This window comes from Esox lucius, chromosome 4 (genome assembly GCF_011004845.1).
Source record: "Esox lucius isolate fEsoLuc1 chromosome 4, fEsoLuc1.pri, whole genome shotgun sequence".
Classification (NCBI taxonomy): domain Eukaryota; kingdom Metazoa; phylum Chordata; class Actinopteri; order Esociformes; family Esocidae; genus Esox; species Esox lucius.
This window is the reverse complement of record NC_047572.1, coordinates 22,368,095-22,387,117: the sequence shown is the minus strand read 5'-3', so window position 1 is coordinate 22,387,117 and position 19,023 is coordinate 22,368,095. Positions and strand designations below refer to the sequence as shown.

At 41.8% G+C, this 19,023-nt stretch overlaps 1 protein-coding gene across 1 annotated transcript; it reads left to right on the top strand.

Moving 5' to 3' along the window:
* The first annotated feature begins 2,577 nt into the window (after positions 1–2,577).
* LOC105025822 (CCR4-NOT transcription complex subunit 6) lies at positions 2,578–18,376 on the top strand. The gene is made up of 12 exons (XM_010896802.4): positions 2,578–2,722; positions 3,659–3,783; positions 4,071–4,257; positions 4,499–4,584; positions 4,706–4,810; positions 4,888–4,956; positions 5,103–5,260; positions 5,432–5,586; positions 5,722–5,876; positions 9,715–9,948; positions 10,209–10,417; positions 13,017–18,376. Exons 2-12 carry the CDS (start codon positions 3,672–3,674, stop codon positions 13,251–13,253), a joined length of 1,707 nt encoding a protein of 568 aa, XP_010895104.1. The 5' UTR covers positions 2,578–2,722; positions 3,659–3,671; the 3' UTR covers positions 13,254–18,376.
* The last annotated feature ends 647 nt before the right edge of the window (positions 18,377–19,023 follow it).

Genomic DNA, 19,023 nt, shown 5'->3' with positions numbered 1-19,023 from the left:
ATCATTACAATATTCAGAGAATCCAGAGAAATCTGTACGCAAGGGACAAATCCGAAAACCAATATTGGATGGCCATGAACTTCGGGCCCTCAGGCTGCACTGCGTTAAATACAGACATGATTATGTAGCAAATATCACTGCATGGGCTCGGGAACACTTGTGAAAACCCTTGTCTGTAAACACACTGTCGCTGCATCCACAAATGCCAGTATGGCAGAAACGTGTTGCTGGCATCAATTTCCAAATGGGCATATGGGCTTCAACATTTGATATGTTGTCTTTGTACTATTTTCAATTAATTACAGGGATATATTATTTGCATATCATTGCATTCTGTATTTATTTGCATTTCAGACAGCATCCCAACTTTTTGGGAAACGGTGTTGTACATCAAAATACCTGATCCCCCTTAACTTAAGTGCTACTGCTGAATTTCTCCCTCCCTTGCCTTTTTTTAAAAATGCTGGTCTGATATTTCTGAACATCAGAAAAAGTTAGCCAAGCACTGATGTCTACTCAGGATAAGGCTGCTTGGACGATTGGCCTTTATCATTTGTAAGTATCTGATACCATATAAGATTACTTACATCAGACAAGAACAACTAGCTCTAGGCACATGGATTATTAGTGCATTTAAACTGGAAACAGAAATGAAAGGGGTTTGGAGACAATTTGGCCCTGTCCAAAGATATCCTCAAACAGCGCCAACTAGGCAGGAAATAGCTCCACTTACTTTGCCAAGCATAGCCCCAGGCCACCAAAGGGACACCAACCGACCACCAACCACCCTGAGGCACTTAGGGACGGAAAGGAAGGAACATGACTCAGTAATAATATTGGTACAATAATAAGTGTATCTCAGTGGATATAAGGGAGACTGCCAGGCTGAATATGCAAGTAGACATCCAAGGATGAGATAAAGATTAATCCAGTGCTTTGCCATTCACATCAGTGGGCAAGACTACACTTAATGATAGACCCTACAGATGATATGAGTATTCAGTAAAGAGTTAAAGATTGATAGTGTTGTCTCTGGCATGTATTGGCAGATCATTCCACAAAACTGTTAAAGGAGAAAGCCCTGACTCAGAATTGGAGATATTCTAGGAACAATAAAGAGGCCTGAAATGTGTGACAGTAGTAATATTAGGGACAGTATTAATATTAGGACTTCACTGATTAGAAAATCAGTCTGCTGACTAGCTATTCCTTGTTGTCCCTAGAACGTGGCTCAGAAAGGGGAGATCAAGCATTCTCAGTCGTGGCCCCAAAGCTGTGTAATGGATTGCCTCTGCAAGTCAGATTGGCCCCCAGCCTCCACATTTTTAAATCACGACTTAAAACTCACTTTTATTCACTACATTTTAATTTTCCAGTTTGTTACTTGTTTATAATGTTCGTTTTGTTACTGCTGTGTTTATAATCTGTCCTGAATCATGTTAATGTCCAGCAACTTGGTTGATTTAAATGTGCTTTACAAATAAAGTTGGATTGGATTGGTTGATACCAATATCCGATATTCATAAAGCACAGCCAACTGATACCAATGTTTCTCTACCTGGTATTAAATAAGTGTTGGTTTAGATTATGCTTCTTATATAAAGAAATGCTAATTCAATCAGCTATATATTTTAATAACAGCTAGACTCACAAAAATAAGCACAATGAAAAATGTAAATTATTTGATAATATAATAAATACACCTCTTTCTGTAGTTGTACATTACACATCGGCAGGAAATAATTTGCCGTTTTAAACCAATCGATAGTTGCAGGTCAATATATCCGTGCATCCCTATTACCCATATAGGTAACAGAAACGGTAACGTTATCCAGCCTGCATAGGTCGCAATAGTCAATATGAAAACAGGTAATCTACTATTCATTACAATATTCAGACCAAATTACTATTTTATATTTTAAATTACGTTTATCTCCTGTAGGGAAGGTCATGTACAGGGAATTTCTCTTAATTAATTTTTTCAACTAAGACCCACTAAAATCTGAACGCCATATAACAACCAACGCACAACGCACATGTACTTCTTATATTGCAACTGTCAGTTAAAATGTTCACACTACATGTAGTTTTTTCATCCATATTTCACAATGTCAGATCCTGCTTAAACACGTGTCTTTTACCAGAGTTGCACGCGTAGTCATGAAAAAATAGACCTTTTATTTTTGACAAGACAACGTAGACGGTATTTACTTCCATTCTGTCCGATTCACTCCCATGCGTTTTAGCTTCAGCCTGACTACATGCATATGCGGGAGTACACGAATCATTGGTTGTAGCCTTTATAGTTCATCTGGGCCAAATATACTTATTTCCGGGAGAGGAATAACATCAGATAAAAAGAGCGAGTACTCATGATAGATGAGACGTGGATCAGTTAATATGTAAGAGTTTGATTATCAGCTGTTGGTTCTTAAAAAAACACGCCTTTACTGCTCCATGGTCCGCAAATGTTCAACCAAAGCCGCTCTGGTTCAACCAGAAATGGTAACGTCCATAAGTGGTACGGTCCGTCCAACAGCCAACCAATAGCATCAAGCGTTGTTATCTCACACACATTGACACACACACACAAAAAAAATCTTGAGTCCTGACAGTCGCCATGATGCTTGTTTGCTCCCTGTGATATAGCAGCGGAAACGAGTGAAGAGTAGAAACAAAAGAAAGCACGCACTCGTCCTCACGATTTGGTATGCGTTTGCAGGTAAACATCTATATTCGCGGCGATTTTTTGTGTGTGGGTGAAACAGATCCACAAATCAAATGTTTCAAATTATTACTGCATGGATGTTTCCTAAAGTGCGACTACACCTTTCCATTATGAAGTCGGATAGGCTCGAAAAATGTGGCTAACTAGCTGGCGTAGCTAGCCAACGTAAGCTTATACTGGAGTTTTGAATTAGCAATAGTTAGCTATTTGCTACCATAGCTACGCTAGCTAGTTAGCCATAACATAGCTACGGTAGTTAACTACTGACTGCTCAATCAACCTACTGTTTTATGTAAAGTTAGAAATAAACGTGCAAATGTTAGTATATTCTCATTTCTACATTTTTGTTAGCTAGCCAACTATGATTCTTGCGAAGTTGTGCTGTATAATGTATTTGAAGGCCGTTGGCTAACTTGCTAACTATCCTATCACTAACATGCAGGCTAGGTTGGTTAGCCACTGTTTTCCTGAACTGGTGGCTTCAACGCGTAACTCATTTTTAGCTTGCACATTTGTCTCAGAGTTAGCTAGGAAGCTAGTGGTGGTTCTTAGTTGCTTTGTGCGGCCTAATTTATGAATAGCTTGAAAATACTTTAGATCAGTTGCTACCTGTAGTGTTAAATCATGAGTTTTCTACAAGTTCTGTTTCAGTGACCTCATTGCTAAGTGGTAAATCTATGCATTCTCATTCCGACTCGTTTAGGGCAATTAGTAGCCTACCAGCCAGCTAACAATCCTAGCCATACATTTTTAGAAGTTATCAGACTCAAGCAAACAAACGTACAAGGATGTATGCCATGTGCGTGTTTAAAGTGAACAGTATTTAAAGTAGCTACCTTAAAAAAAGCTTTGTGGAAATGATACCCTAATGCTTGACATTAATCAGTATATTAAATGTTCATAGTTAATAAAAAAGCTTATTTTCCTTAGTGTTACAGCAGGAATGCCCAAGGAAAAATATGACCCGCCAGACCCCAGGCGGATGTACACCATCATGTCAACAGAGGAGGCAGCCAATGGAAAGAAGTCTAACTGGGCTGAGCTGGAAATCACTGGTGAGCATGGCAGGGGGTAGCCCAGAGGCTCTGGAGGAATGCTGTTCTCCTATTAGTCTAGGCCTGTTTTGCTCAACCTATTTTGTTCAGGGACCAGCAAGCTAGATCATGTTAGGAGATGTGGTCCTCTATATTTTGTTTTACAGGGAATTTGAGAATGATTGTTGACGTGTACCTATATGGTCAGTCAAATGATGTAAAAACAGTGGTCTGCTTGGCTTGGAATGTTTTCACATCCTGAGACCTGATTTACCTTCATATACACACCATCACATCCCTCGCTCCAGGTAATGTCAGGAGCCTGAGCCCGTCTCTGTGGTCTCTGACCCACCTCACGGCCCTACACATTGCTGACAACTGCCTGTCACGCATCCCGCCCGACATTGCCAAACTACACAACCTGTTGTACCTGGATCTGTCGTCCAATAAGATCAGGAGCCTGCCGGCAGAGCTCGGCAACATGGTGTCTCTCAGGTGAGCTGCTGATGACCACGTTTCCTACGATTCACTTTGTTCTAAACTGGCCCTGTCACTAGTTAGTGCCTGAAAATACCATTGTCCCATTTAAAAAGCCTATTTGGCTTCCAGAGGATTTTACTTTTGCCTGTTTTGATGACTGGTCAATGTGTTGTTTATGAAAGGTTGAGGAAAGGGGGCTTTATTGTCAGGGGGCTAGTCTCTGACAACTGCATTTACATGTGTCCGTCCTCAACAGGGAACTGCTTTTAAATAACAACCAGTTGCGGGTTCTGCCTTTCGAATTGGGGAAACTGTTTCAGTTACAAACACTGGGGTTGAAAGGTGAGTGTGGCTTATCGTCTTGGTAACCATTCTGTCCTGGAGACCCCATTGTGTTGATCCTGTGGCCCTTTATTTCATATCAGTCCTCATTGTCTATTCCTTGTCTTCCTGCTCCTCACAGGAAACCCACTTGCACAAGAAATCATGAACCTTTATCAGGAGCATGATGGCACCAGGAAACTGCTCAACTACTTGCTGGACAATCTGGCAGGTTCAATCAAACGCAGTAAGTCAGCCACCCACCCACTCACACTGAATAGTATGACGAACAGTACCGGTTGCTGACCACTGACCTCTCCCCAGCTCCCACAGAGCAGCCTCCGTCTCGGTCGTGGATTGCACTCCAAGAGCCGGACCAGACAAGGCCTTCTGGTGAGAAACCAGCAAACACTGCCTGTGTAGTTTTAGTGCTGCAACCAGCACACAATTCCAACATCTGAAAACCACAGTAAATTAGAAAACCATAATAGAGGTGAATGAGATGTGCCTGTCCTTCTCCCCTCTTTTCTTTCTCTCAGCGTTGTTCTCTGTGATGTGCTACAACGTGCTCTGTGATAAGTACGCCACCCGCCAGCTCTACGGATACTGCCCCTCCTGGGCCCTCCACTGGGAGTACAGGAAGAAGTCCATCATGCAGGAAATCATGAGCTGTAACGCTGATATAATTAGCCTGCAGGTGTGTGTTAACCAGGGCTTAGAGTCCTATGGTTTGGTCTCTGATATGTAATCGATGCATTTATTTAAATTATTGCCACAAGTGCACATGCCTGTTTCTGCTGTATTTGTGTGCATTCAGTAGTACCTGTCCCCTTTCATCTTATGAATTTTATTGATTTGTTTTCAACAGGAAGTTGAGACAGAGCAGTACTACCAGTACTTCCTGCCAGAGCTAAAGGAGCAGGGCTACGAGGGCTTCTTCAGCCCGAAATCTCGAGCCAGAACCATGCACGAGTCAGACCGAAAGCATGTAGACGGGTGTGCTGTGTTCTACAGGACAGAAAAGTGAGCGTGCCCAAGACGTTCTTCACCCCATGCATGACATGCTCAATGATTTTCATTCATCGCTATTCTTTCTGCTTGGCCATCTCCATGTCCTCACCCTTGCCTCTCTGTCCTTTTGTTCTCCCGTCCTCCCAGATTCGGTGTGGTGCAAAAACACACAGTGGAGTTCAACCAGCTGGCCATGGCGAATTCTGAGGGCTCGGAGGCCATGCTCAACAGAGTCATGACCAAGGACAACATTGGAGTGGCCGTGCTGTTAGAGGTCCGCAAGGAGATGATGGAGGAGTCATGTGAGTACCATTGCCCTGTAACATGTCAACACTGTTCAATACGAGGCCCACGGGCCACATCCGGCCCCTGGCACGTCTCTTCCCGTTCCTGTGTCCGTGCTGCACCACAAATCTTAGTGAGCACTGCCAATGTGCTTTAGGTTAGCAGGAGTTTTTCTGCTGTAGAAACCCTTGGGCCGGCCGCCTAAACGTTTTTTCGACCCGCCAAAGAAAATGACCAACCCATTGAAACCCACCCGTTACTTTGGCATTTTTGAAGGATTACGGTAACAAGGAGCAAAGTTGGACATCCGATAGCCAATCCGGTCTTAACTCGTTCTTCGGATCTTGGGCACAATGTTCTGGTAGCTACTAGCTAGCGCCGTAGTAGCATAACCGTTTGTTTACTGGCACTGAAATGGTTAAGATATTTGAAGTGAAAATAATCTCCCAGACTGAAGCCTCTACTTTGTCTGTTAGCTACTTTGTCTATATGTTTAAACATTAGCTAAGTTAATGCTGCCTCTGGCGTTTCGGTTTTGTGAATAATTAGGTAGCTAGATAATGGGTTCATATTTTGCCTGTGAAACCATGGAAAAGGCAAAATAGGTTAAATCTTCCCCTCTGAGTAAGAGACCACGAATGGAAAGTACGTTAGCAAGATGACCACAAAGCCCAAACATTTCACTCGCAAAACGTTGTAATAACGTTTTAAATATAAAGTAGTAATATATTAATGTCAACAACTCCTTTTAACTGCTTTATACAATTTGTTTTTAGTTTTGTAGAATGGATTGTAAGCTAGTGAGCCAGTCACTGAAGCTAGAGTAGAGGTGGCAGCCAGGAGGAGTTGGAAGACAGAGTGGCCCAGAGAGTAGTGAGACAGTGACTGAACCAACAAAGTGGTGAGCAAGGTTTTGTTTTGGGCATTATTGGAATAAAATCCTGACCTACGAGCATGTACAGTATACAGTCTTAATTAGGGTTGGTAGTTCTAAAGCCTTTAATACTTAGTGGCTTTGAGGTATGTATTCAATATTTTCACATTACAACATGTGACAATTACATTTTGTTGATGGGCTATTCTCAGAACATATTTATATAGGATTATAGCAGCATCTAAAATGCCGTGTTAGCAAGGCAATTGGTTTCACCTGCATAGAACTTTTTAAATTTTATTTCAGGAAATTCTTAAAAATAACAAACATATCCTTTGGAGAATTTCAGGATTTTTTTTTAAATATTAAGATGGGGAGGGGCCTCAACTTATTAAATGAGGGGGCCAACGTTGCCTACTGCTGCAGCGCCTAGCCATGCCCCCTGACATGCCCCTCCCCGCCCACCTCCTAAGCTACTTTTTGGTCCAGGAAAAACCCTGGGTTGGTGCTTGTAGTTGTCTTATTTCACCAAATGTACAAGGTGTTATACGCGTCTGACTTAAATGTTTCTGCATATCCCACTCTCTCTGAGATCTTCAGAGTTGGCGCACAACCAGGGGATCAGCACCACTTGACTGTAACTCTGGGCAAGTTAATGTTAGTCTATTGACACTGACCCAATCTTCTACTGTACCAAAAGTATGAACCTAGGTAGGGCTGGGGATTGCCAGGACCCTCACAATATCACTGTGCTCGTATGTGTATTGCTTTTTTTATTCAGGATAGACAACTTCACTGGCTACAACCTTCAGTATCTACTTTATAATAAACCTAAAATAAAACTGACTACGCTTGTATTGCGACTATTTCTGATGGGTTTTCAAGTACGCACCCGTGCATGCTTTTTGGGGTAATATAGTCTAGATCACAAAAGAGTGGGGTTTCCCCGATTCTCTCGTCTTTTCGCTTGACGAAAAAGTTGATTATTGTCACCTATATTGATAGTTATTGTGTCAATGTCATTCACTAATGCAAGAAAAACAAAAGTTGTGCCATGAAATGAAGTAGCTTTGGCAGTGTAATCATTTTCAGGCTCTCTAGCAATTGCTCAATTCCTATGACTATTCCAGTACGTTAGTAGATACTAGTAAGTCTATTACTGGCTAATAAGCTGTTAAAACGGCCAGTGGCAAAAGCCATACAGTGGTGGAGGTGAACCTAATAAGAAATGTTAGTCTATTTAATTCAATGCTTAATGGTGTCTTGTGATCTTCAAATGTGTATCTCTGTGGCATAGTGGTTAAAAACACAGCCGCTCGCGTTGGAGACCCAGGTTCGAACCCAGGAACGTTTCATCACTTTTAATTGCTGGCAGGCTGGACTAGGCTTGCCAGGTTCCTTTTCTGGTTTTCACTGTTCAGAATGTTTTTGATTAGGGCTGACCTCATTTAGTTTATTCATCTGTAGGCTGTTGGTCAAAAAATACCAATTTATTTGGCTATTGAAGGACACTAGAACAGTATACATTTTTAGTCAACAGTTCTTACTTAATGCAATTGCTTGCATGTGCTTCCATCATTTTATATACTATGGATTCCAGTGCTTGTGTCCTGTCTAAAGCATGCAGTGGGGGAAATGTGCACGCAAGCATGCCACATCCCTATCTTAAAATATTTAAATGTTGGTTATTAGCTAAGTTGGTAGTGTAGCAGCAGGTCTGTGGGTTCAATTCCCACAAAAGGCCTTTAAGACATTTTATATAAATCTATGCACTCGCCACTTCAAGTCATTCTGGATAATTGCTAAATTGCTTTAAAAATATATACATTTGTTTTATCTTGACTGGTAGTGATAAGTCCTAGACAAGGTGATAACGCTTTGTAAGAACAATCTGTTTAGATGGCTTTGGGCATTTAAATGGGTGTTCATGTGACTTGTTCCCCTTTTTGATACTCGTCAGTAAATAACATAACTAAACCTGAAACTTACCACCATGCAGAGGGACTTGGACTGGCTGTCCTTGTGAAAATGTGAGGGCATCAAATCTGAGAGCACCAGTGATCCATGTAGTGCCCCAAATATATAACGATGGTTTCCCCAGGGGCCAATTAACTTGTAGATGCTTGTACCTGCATTCAGCGTGAAGGAAGGTTGAAGTTGTTTTGCTATTCATTGCTAACTACCATTGGTACTATAAAAGTTTACTGGAACAACTAGGATGCTAGTTGGTCCCATAGTTCTCCTGGCATTTCACCAACCCTAGTTGGTAATGCTACAGTGCAACTTTCTTTGAAACTGCAGAGAAATACATATGGTGTCCACTGTTTAATCAGATTCCAGGGAAAGTAGATGGAGCTTCATGCCAAATATTCAGAATCTCTAAGATTTTACAACTGTCCTGTTTATATTTGCAGTTTTTAAATACCTTTGGATTAGGGTTGCTGCATATTTAGTCACATGCTATTGTAGCAGTAAAGCCTTGGATAATATGATCTGTTTATTTAAATTCTATTTATAGCATTCTATGTATGTGTGTAAGTAGACTTTAGAGAGAATAAACTAATTCCATTGTACGCATTCAGTTACGCTCCGAGATGCTTTAACAAAAATGAATAAAAGCGTGGTTGTAACTCCAGGTTGTAAAATCTTACTCAAGCTAAGACCCTTCTCCTGTTTTTCACTCTGCAGCCAGTCCCTAAACTTAGCACCTGCCTTTTCAGCTGGTTCTTACCATTTTCATACAACAGAAAGGACTGTAGAAGTAATTTAATTGTCACTGACAGTGGTTAAAAAGTCATACATTTGTTTCACTTTGTGCACATTGCGTATGAATAGTCAGGTATCCTAAACTGATCTTAAAGTTGTAACACGATTCTTTTACACAATCCTAAAACTTCAAAAGGGCTCTACTATTCAAGAGTGTCTCTTGGTTGTGTTCTGCCTTTAATGTAACCAGTACACTTCTCCCACTCACTCTACAGCTGGCAAGTCCCTACATGGTATGGAGAAACAGCTCCTCCTGGTGGCCAACGCTCACATGCACTGGGACCCGGAGTATTCTGATGTCAAGCTGGTTCAGACCATGATGTTCCTGTCTGAAGTGAAGAACATCGTGGACAAAGCCACACGCAGCCTCAAACTCTCCTCTGTCTCGGGCGAGACCAACAGCATCCCTCTAGTCCTCTGTGCTGACCTCAACTCTTTGCCAGACTCTGGTGAGTGGCTGGGTTGTATGGAATGGAAAGATTTCAGCATGAAATATGATTGGCCCACTAGCTGCCCGGTAGGGGATGTTTTACTGTGCACACGCTTGACCACCATGTTGGTGTTCAGTAGGTTCAAACGTTTTGCAATAAAATAAAACCTGTGCTATGATTTCCTTTGAACTCCCTGTCCTAAAACTTACTCTAGCTAAGACCCGTGTTTGTGTCCCTATGTAAAGGACCCATGTAAACCTCTCCCTCCCTCTCCCCAGGCGTGGTAGAGTACCTGAGTCAGGGGGGAGTAGACTGCACCCACAAGGACTTCAAGGAGCTGCGCTACCTCGACAGCCTCACCAACTTCAACTGCAATGGCAAGAACGGCAACTCCACGTCCAACTCCAGGATCACCCACGGCTTTAACCTGAAGAGCGCCTATGAGGACGGCTTGATGCCTTACACCAACTACACCTTCGACTTCAAGGTGAGACACCCGCAGATAAAAAAAAGTGTTCTGAGGCTTTCTTGACAGTTCCTTGGAGTAGTACTCCAGTCATGTGATCACCCTGTTTAAACTGCCACCCACAAAAAGGGACCCCACCTTGTCTCAGACATCACCGATCACAATCCTGTTTTAATGGGCTAAACAGAACGTCACTGAACGAGATTTGGAATAGGATAATAATGTGACTGTAGGATTTAGAAGGCTGTAAAATAACATTTTAAGCAGTCTTATCATTAGTTTGTAATTGACAGCTTTTGCTGATTAAACAAATTCTGACTGATCGCCTCAATCCTGCTGAAAACGTCCTGATGACTACATTTGTTATTTATGTTAGTGACTTTGCATGGGGTTGCTGGAGTGTTTTTTTAAATGTATCTGCTTCATTTGTGGAACCTACTGGCAAAAAGTTACAGTTCGGTTTGAATAAATAATTACACGTTTGTTGGGTGGTGCTTGGGAGAGGTTTGCAAAAACAGAATGCTTGTGTGTTCAGAAACGGAACTGGTTATATGTTTTTTGCCAATGTTAGCTGAAATTGTGCAGCAGCCATGTGTTCCTCTTTTTGCAACATTTATTAAGTGTAATTAGCAATTTGGCATTTTGGCAGCATTAATCAAATGTAATCTAACTGTTTAAAACCATACACACATTGCTAGCTTGTAGCTAACTATGTACTTAGGCTTGCACAGGTTTTGTCTTTGTTATTTTACTGTAAATGTTGCAGCAAAATATCCACTAAATGAGTTGGGTAATTATTCTGTGAGTGACTGTTGCTTCCGGTATGACAGGTGGTTAGTCTCAGTCCCCTGCTGTATTGGAAAGGCATTTCGGCTGGGACTGTAGTGGTTTGTGTGCCATGTGGGCGTTTTCAGGAGGAGGAAACACTGGAGTAGAAAAGCAAATCCTTCTTCAATCGACATCAAAATAGCATTTCCAGACTCTTCATTATGACTTCAACTTAGGTGTCAGCCAGACTGACTGTACCATAAAGGGAGGCACCGACAAGTGTGACAATAGACACTAACAGGATATTGACCAATGCCTGATGGACAAAGCAAGATTTAAGAACTGAACGGTAGCTCAGAATCACTGCAATCACTTCCATGTGGTGTCTATCAGCATTAACACTGGGCAATCCAGAAAGCGTTACCCTACACAGAGATGATATTTGACCTGTAAACATTTCCCTAACTGATGATGACTATGTAGGTGCTGATGGTGCTGCATGTTCTCATCAGGGTGCTCATCATGTTCTCTCATGACTTCAATTCTAGGGGCCTTATTAGCATGGTAAACATTGCCAAATGGAAAATAATAAATAACAGAAGTGAAAACCGAAAGAATAACAAACTGTACACTTTAGTTGGCGTTAGAGGAGTTTTAGGGGAGTTAAAGCATTGTGACTTTTATGCTGTAGGTAGGGATATAACAACATCGTGGAAACCTGGAGTACCGTAGATGGGGTCGCAAAGGTTTGGTATGGTTTTTCAAACATTGCAATACTAATCCGGGTCTGATTGGCCATCTGTTGACAGCACAAAGTCAACAACATATTTTCTGAAATGAAAACAAAATAATGAATTTGCCATGTCTGTTTCTTGTTGGCCAAGTCATTGTTGACTAGAGATTTGGCTTGCTCATGGTGTGGGTGTACCTTTTAGCTGAAATGGGTACCAGAGGGATGTTGTTAACTTGGCTCGGGCACTTAGAAGATGCTAAAAACCTCTTCTCTTTCTCCCACTCAGAGAATGTGCCCATATCTGCGGCTATACACACTAACAACACATTGCTCTCAAGCACGATTTGACCACGCTAAGGGCCGCTTGAATGTTGTGTTGGGTCTCCGCATTTCGTGCTGCTCCGGTAGTGTTGTTACTGGGGTGATGTCGGTGTGCTAACTAGATTTGAGGTGTTAGCGGTGACGTCAAACAAATTGCGGGACCGTGTAAGAATTGCGAATGTAACGGACTGTCATCGGTGGCAGGAAATTCAACACTGATGCGGTCCTGTTTACATGCCTTTTAAAATGCAGCGCTACAATCCACTAGTGTGGAATGCTGTTTGGGTCTTTGCATCTCAAACTTTAACATGTTACAGAACACTGTTTGACTTGGCCTCTTGTCCAATAAGCCCTTGAATATGAAAAATCTTGCTTTTTGAGTTATAAAATGGTCCTTTATAACTCAAAATGCACATGGTTGATAGATATGTGGAGATGGGTTATGTTCACAATGTTTGTGCTCCACTGGTTGACCGTTCCGCATAGCAACCGGTCACCAATATTGCTTATGTGATGGAGGAAAATTGTGACTAGTGTGGTCAGATTTTTCAGACTGTTTGAAAGTGCAGCTCTGCTTCCACCTCATTTTGTGGATAGGTGCACATGGAATGTTTTTGGAGAGTCAGGTCTGCCTTCATCGCAAGGCCATGTTCATGGAGTCTGTAATTTTTTTTTGTAATTTTGGGTCTTATGTTTTATTAGGTATTCTGCAACTGTTATTCTCTGTCCTCCGGGCTGCGTCTCTTTCTCTCTGTCCTCAGGGCGTGATTGACTGCGTCTCTTTCTCTCTGTCCTCAGGGTGTGATTGACTACATCTTCTACTCCAAGCCTCAGCTCAATGTGCTGGGTGTCCTGGGTCCCCTGGACTCCAATTGGCTCCATGAGAACAATATCAGCGGCTGCCCGCACCCTCACATCCCCTCCGACCACTTCTCCTTATTTGCCCAGCTGGAGCTGCTGCTGCCCAGCACCCTGCCCCAGGGCCAGGGCAACAACCAGGTCAACGGCATCCACCTGCCTGGAGGGCGCAGGTAGTGGTGAGACACCCACACCTCTGGGGGGCGCTGTGTTCTGTTCTGCAGCCCGCAACCTCTCCCTCCAGCTCCTCTCTTCTTCAGGAAGACGAGACGGACAACACGAACAACCTGTAAAATAAGAACCAGCCGTACAGTGAGGTCTGGCCCACAGGGATTTCTAATGTTGTTGCTATGGATATATTATATATATATTTTTTCTTTTCCTCGTTGTCCTTTTTCATTTTTCATTTTCATTTTGAAAATGCTAAAGTCAATCTGTCTGTTTTGTTATGCATATTATAATGTATTTTGGATGCCCCCTCCCCGTCATTCTAACCCAAAATGCTTTTGTATCTCTTGAGCAGATGAAAAGGACCGTATAGTGACAAATTTGAATCTCCCATGTCCCGTATGGACAGGTCCCTTTAGCAATACCCCCGGATACTTGTCTTTGACATGACCTGTGCGATCTTAAACAACGCCACAAAAGCAAAACCTATCAATTAAGCTGTTGACGCCCTTCACAAGGCCAGGAGAGAAAGGCAACCACTCCTTAAGCTCGCAGCCAATGGTCTGTCTGTCGTCTACCAATCTCAAACCAGCAAAAACAGCATGTCTGTCTCTGGCTCACCAGCCAAGGCTAAGGGCGGGCCCTTCTCTCTTCCCTACTGGGCTCAATGAAGGTATGATAGACCGTAGATGGTTATCTACCATGGATGGGTTGTCCCAGGTGAGTGTAGCCCAGTCTTCTCTGTGCTACAGGTCCCATCCTTCTGGGTCCAGTACTGTGGTGCTTATCTGGTGCTACCAGTCCACTGGGTATTAGAACCTAGTCAGTTGTGTCCCTCTCCAAGTGGTGCATGGCAGACTATTTCACTGATTATATATATATATATTTTTTTTTAGATGTTGGTTATGGTCCTTTTAGGAAAGGACAACTGCAACCACCAAATACACTTGTCTTTACTTGTTTGGTGGCAGCCAGCAAAGCTCTATTTAGCAGAGTCTTGTCGGTGTGCCAGTCAGGCGTAGTCCTAGAAATGAATCTGTTTCCTCTTGACTGAAACCAAATTGAATGATTTTAATTCGTTTTTTGTAACATGTATTTAGTGGCCAGCTACCATTCCCTTTTGCACACTTGTTTTACCTTCTGCATGCATACCTGACAGTCGTCAACTTTGTCTTGTTAATGACTTCATTTAGACCATATACCAACTTTCGTAAGGGTGTAGGGGATTTTGGCTGAGGGGCAAGGCAACAGGGAAATTCTCAACTTTATTTTTTCAGATATTTTGTTACTTTTTAAGCAGAGGGAGGACGATCGCTGATATACTGGAGTTTAAACCAGCTATCCTCTCACTGATACACACACAGGCAGATGTTGTAGCACTGTCTCTTGAGGCCAGTAGTGACTTTCCCCCAGCCATAAATTCCCTACTCTACAGCAGTGGGTTTTTTCACAAGTGTTTGTACAGAATATAAATATAGATTCAGTCTTTACACGATTGTATATGAGCCACAAAATAGCTGTTTTCTGGCATTTTTTTTGTACTAGGAGTAAATTATGATCCAATTTGAAGAGAAAAAAAAAAAACGAGACAAGATTGTATTGTAAACTATGGCTAAATTTTTATCAAGTAAATGTTAAGATGAATTGAAATGACCAGCTTGTAGAAAAGACGTAAGGGGTTGTTCCGGGGGATCGCTGCCACTACTTTGCACTCCCTCCCATGGTTAACTGTTTGGATGTATCTTTATTGATTGTTTTCCTGCTGTTGTTTTGATTTGAGAGCACATTGCTCAGATTGTAAATAGATCTACTGACGAAACCTTCTGACGCTTCTCACAAGCCATTGATCCTCACAAGCTGCCAGCCTGCCCATTCGCCCACTCACAGGTCAGACTGATGTAAGGCTGGCTCTTTAATGACACCCTGTTTCCTTGCCCTAGACCAGGCGTATGTGGCCCCGGTCTGTAGTGCTCAACACAGGAAAATGGTTTGTCATCTTCGATTTTCTCCTGGGTGATGCTTTTTGGTCACCCGTGTCTCCATCTCTCGTCGTTTCAGTGTAACCGGAAACATCGTGCCTCACCGTAGCAGTTCGTCCTCTTGCACTATTTCCAATTGCCGAACACCGGAACAACCTCTTCTGTTTATTTTTAAATACTGTTGAGACATTTGTGAAGATTTTATGTCCTTTTGTTTTTTTGTTATGGTTTGGATTTTCTTTCATTTTTGTATGAGCTGTGACAATGTTATTATGATGTGTACATATACTTCCTTGTTGAGCAATCTAGTAATCAGGTATGAAATATTTGTATTCTAAGCCCCTTCACTTGTTTTGCACCCTCCTTGTACTGAAAGGGATAGTTGATGATTTTGGTGAAGTAGCCCTCTGCTCTCCCAGAGTTGGATTAAGTTGTGTATTCCATTTTGTCTCCTTCACCAGTATAATTGAATTTGGATGTGGTCTTTTTGTGTCTATGCTAACTAGCAGTGGTGCAGTTAATGGAAATCTACAGGAATTCTGTGCATTATAGCGGTTATGGTAGCCTTCCCATCATTATGCTAACGCTAATTAGCATTGGCTTGTAAAACTACTTCATACTTTCTTAATCCTGGATACAGAGACTCAATGGTATTCAAGTTCATCTGGGTAGGGAGGCAGATTAAGGGCTTCAAAGTCAATATTCCTTTAAGCAGTGCTCCTGGCCCCTTCTATGGTCCCCTAACCCCATAACCACCAAGCCTCTCTCCTGCCACTGCCCGCCACCTCTAAGATTAATTCTTAATCTATGAAAGCATGTTCCCCTAACCCCATGTCTTACCTCCCTTAATTCAGAACAGTCAAGTGTATTACCTTAGTCTTTTAACCTCTGTACTGAAGGCCCTGTATGGTTCCATCCACTCTCCTCTGTGTAGTACCATCTGTAGGACAGGTGGCCCTGACAGACATTGCTATTATCCATCTGTTTTGTTTCCACCTGGACCAAAACATGAAGTATGTCAGTGGTGACTGACTCTGTTTCAGCTGTCACATTTTTTAACAGGAAATATAATGATATGCACTTACGGTAGACAGTTACAGCGCCTCCTTCTTTCCCCCAATTATTAGTAAATTATCAGCTTTTAAAGTAAAATATAATACTTTTGCCACTGCTAAAAGTTACAATTTTATGAATTTTTACAAAGGGAAAACATTTGAACAGGGAATTTAGTTGTAAGCCTAGTTCAAAAGCTTTTCATTTTTTTTGTCCCCTCTTTCCCACTTGATATGTTGTTTTGAACAGAAACCAATGTGTCTGGTTTAATATCCCTGAATTGCTGATAGTATTGTAGTAGATTTAAAGACTTAGCTTTTTTTGTAAAGTGTGAATAAAAGATGTATCTCATGTTTCCTTTCTAAAACATTGAATTGTGTTGTTAATGTGTATATCCAATGATTGCTACATTGTTTTCAACTTTAACTTCCAAAAATCTAATTCTTTCGAATGACACATTTTCTTTTTTGTAGAAACTATACTTTATTTTTTATAATTGACAGATATACTTGGACAAATTTGGATCACTCAATGTGGAAGCAGAATGCTAATTGAAGAAATAATTCCTAATAGTTTATCTTGCAAATGTGAATATTTAATCTTCTCTGCTTTATTTGGGATGTCGCTTAGGTTAACAGACATATGCCATGATCTTAGGCAAGAGTAGACCTTGTCTTCCTAACTGGTTCGGTTGTAGGCTGCCCTGTTGTTGCCTTGTGTGAACCATGTTAGTGTAACACAAGCTAAAGATGTTCTGCTGGTAGCTAGATGTGATTTGAGTACTATTTGGTCCACCTCACTCTGTTTCACAGTGACTAAACTGAGTAGTTGCCTAGTATGTCCGTAAACCTCTTAACTCCCTCTTTGCCAACCCTAAACCTTGCGTTTCTATGAATGGATAAGAGTTGGAATCGCATGGCTTAATGTGTCACCATGAGCTTAATTTGAGGATCAGTGTTACTAAAATTGTAACAACAATTTTTACTTATGCATCGTTTCTGTCAGCTTGTAGGTGTTTCTAGGACTTCCCCTGTCAAGGTGTGCGCCAAAACTGCGTTCTGTCTAGAGCGCCCTCTGTCCCTCTTTACATCCTGTTCTAGCACTGCTGGTGTAACTAGATAGGCTGTAAGGGAAGGAACATCCAGTATTTTCCTCAAACAAAAGTTTGTCTTGCAGTAGTTCTCATTTCAGACAGGTCATTTTGATTCTCTGGAAACTGGGCAATAATACTCAGTCACTAAGAACTTTTTTGAAAGTATCAAGTAATCTTTTTTTTATTTAACTCAACTCTTTTTCCCATCAAGCGGAGGTCAATTCCTACAGTTCCTTTCTGCTGATTTCTGCAATTTCACTAAACGTACCAGTGGTTTCTGCCCCTTTTTTTCTGCCTCCACCCCTCCCTGTATATTTAGGGCTGACCCCTCTCCTGCCTCCACCCCTCCCTGTATATTTAGGGCTGACCCCTCTCCTGCCTCCACCCCTCCCTGTATATTTAGGGCTGACCCCTCTCCTGCCTCCACCCCTCCCTGTATATTTAGGGCTGTCCCCTCTCCTGCCTCCACCCCTCCCTGTATATTTAGGGCTGACCCCTCTCCTGCCTCCACCCCTCCCTGTATATTTAGGGCTGACCCCTCTCCTGCCTCCACCCCTCCCTGTATATTTAGGGCTGACCCCTCTCCTGCCTCCACCCCTCCCTGTATGTTTAGGGCTGACCTCTCTCTCCTGCCGCTAACTGTCCCTGTGCATTTAGGGCTCATCCTTTTTCCTGCCAGTAGTGAAGGTTGTTTGATTTATGAGTACATCTATGTTGTGTGTCACTGTGTACATACACTGGACCAACTGCTTGTTTACCGTTTATGGAATACCAGCAAAAACACTTGCACAACGTTCAAAGAATATTCATCAACAGAGATGGGGAAAATCAAGGCAGCTGTTTTTAAACTCTAGTACAAATTAAGACACGCGTTGGTAAACAAGGCTTTTTCTTTTTTGTTTAAGTGTTTTGGACTAGTTTTTTTGTTTAACACATTTGGCTTGTTTTCTTTTCTCTTACCTATGTATTTTCCTACTTCTGGTTGAAAATAAATTCTATATCTGTTTCATCCTGTCTCTGCTGTTTCTTTGCTGTGGATCGGTTTTATGTCCAACTCATTTTTGCATTAACTGTAGATTTGGGTTAATGTTTAGTTTATACATTAATTCTGTCCTGTAGCCTTTAATTTTTTTCTGTAATAAGAGACTGAGAGGCTGGAGTGTTTTTGCTCAGTGGGAGTTCTATTATATGACCACAAGGTGGTGCTTTATGATCACAAAAATACAGTCCTTTGTATGAAAATACTAGAAAAGGATCATGTTAATTGATGACTGAGGCCTGTTGTGTGACCTTTACATATTATTAATCTCAAGTGCATCTTCAATGTGGATATGCTGCAGTACTCTAACATTTGAAGGTTGGGAGGAACATAGTCATGTACAAAGAAATGACATCAGTGACCAGGAGTTAACGATCATAGACACACATTTTTGTTTTTAAACAGAAACTGACCCAGGGGTTCAGCTTAGCTCGCCTTACAGATCAAGATTCAATAATATTTGATGGAGTGCTGATTAAAGACTAATTTAGAGACGGGCACTGTGGACCTCAAGATCTGAATTTGTTTGGAGAAACAAGCCACTTTAAAAAAGAGCTGGAAGTATAGCCCGCCCGGCAAATCTACCTACCTGACATTACCCGAGGTATTAGTGGT

Excerpts from the sequence above, each read along its gene's own strand:
- LOC105025822 (XM_010896802.4), top strand. The coding sequence starts at position 3,672 with ATGCCCAAGGAAAAATATGACCCGCCAGACCCCAGGCGGATGTACACC. Across the intron at positions 4,585-4,705 it reads ACAAACACTGGGGTTGAAAG|GAAACCCACTTGCACAAGAA; the intron begins GTGAGTGTGGCT and ends TGCTCCTCACAG. Across the intron at positions 5,877-9,714 it reads GGAGATGATGGAGGAGTCAT|CTGGCAAGTCCCTACATGGT; the intron begins GTGAGTACCATT and ends CTCACTCTACAG.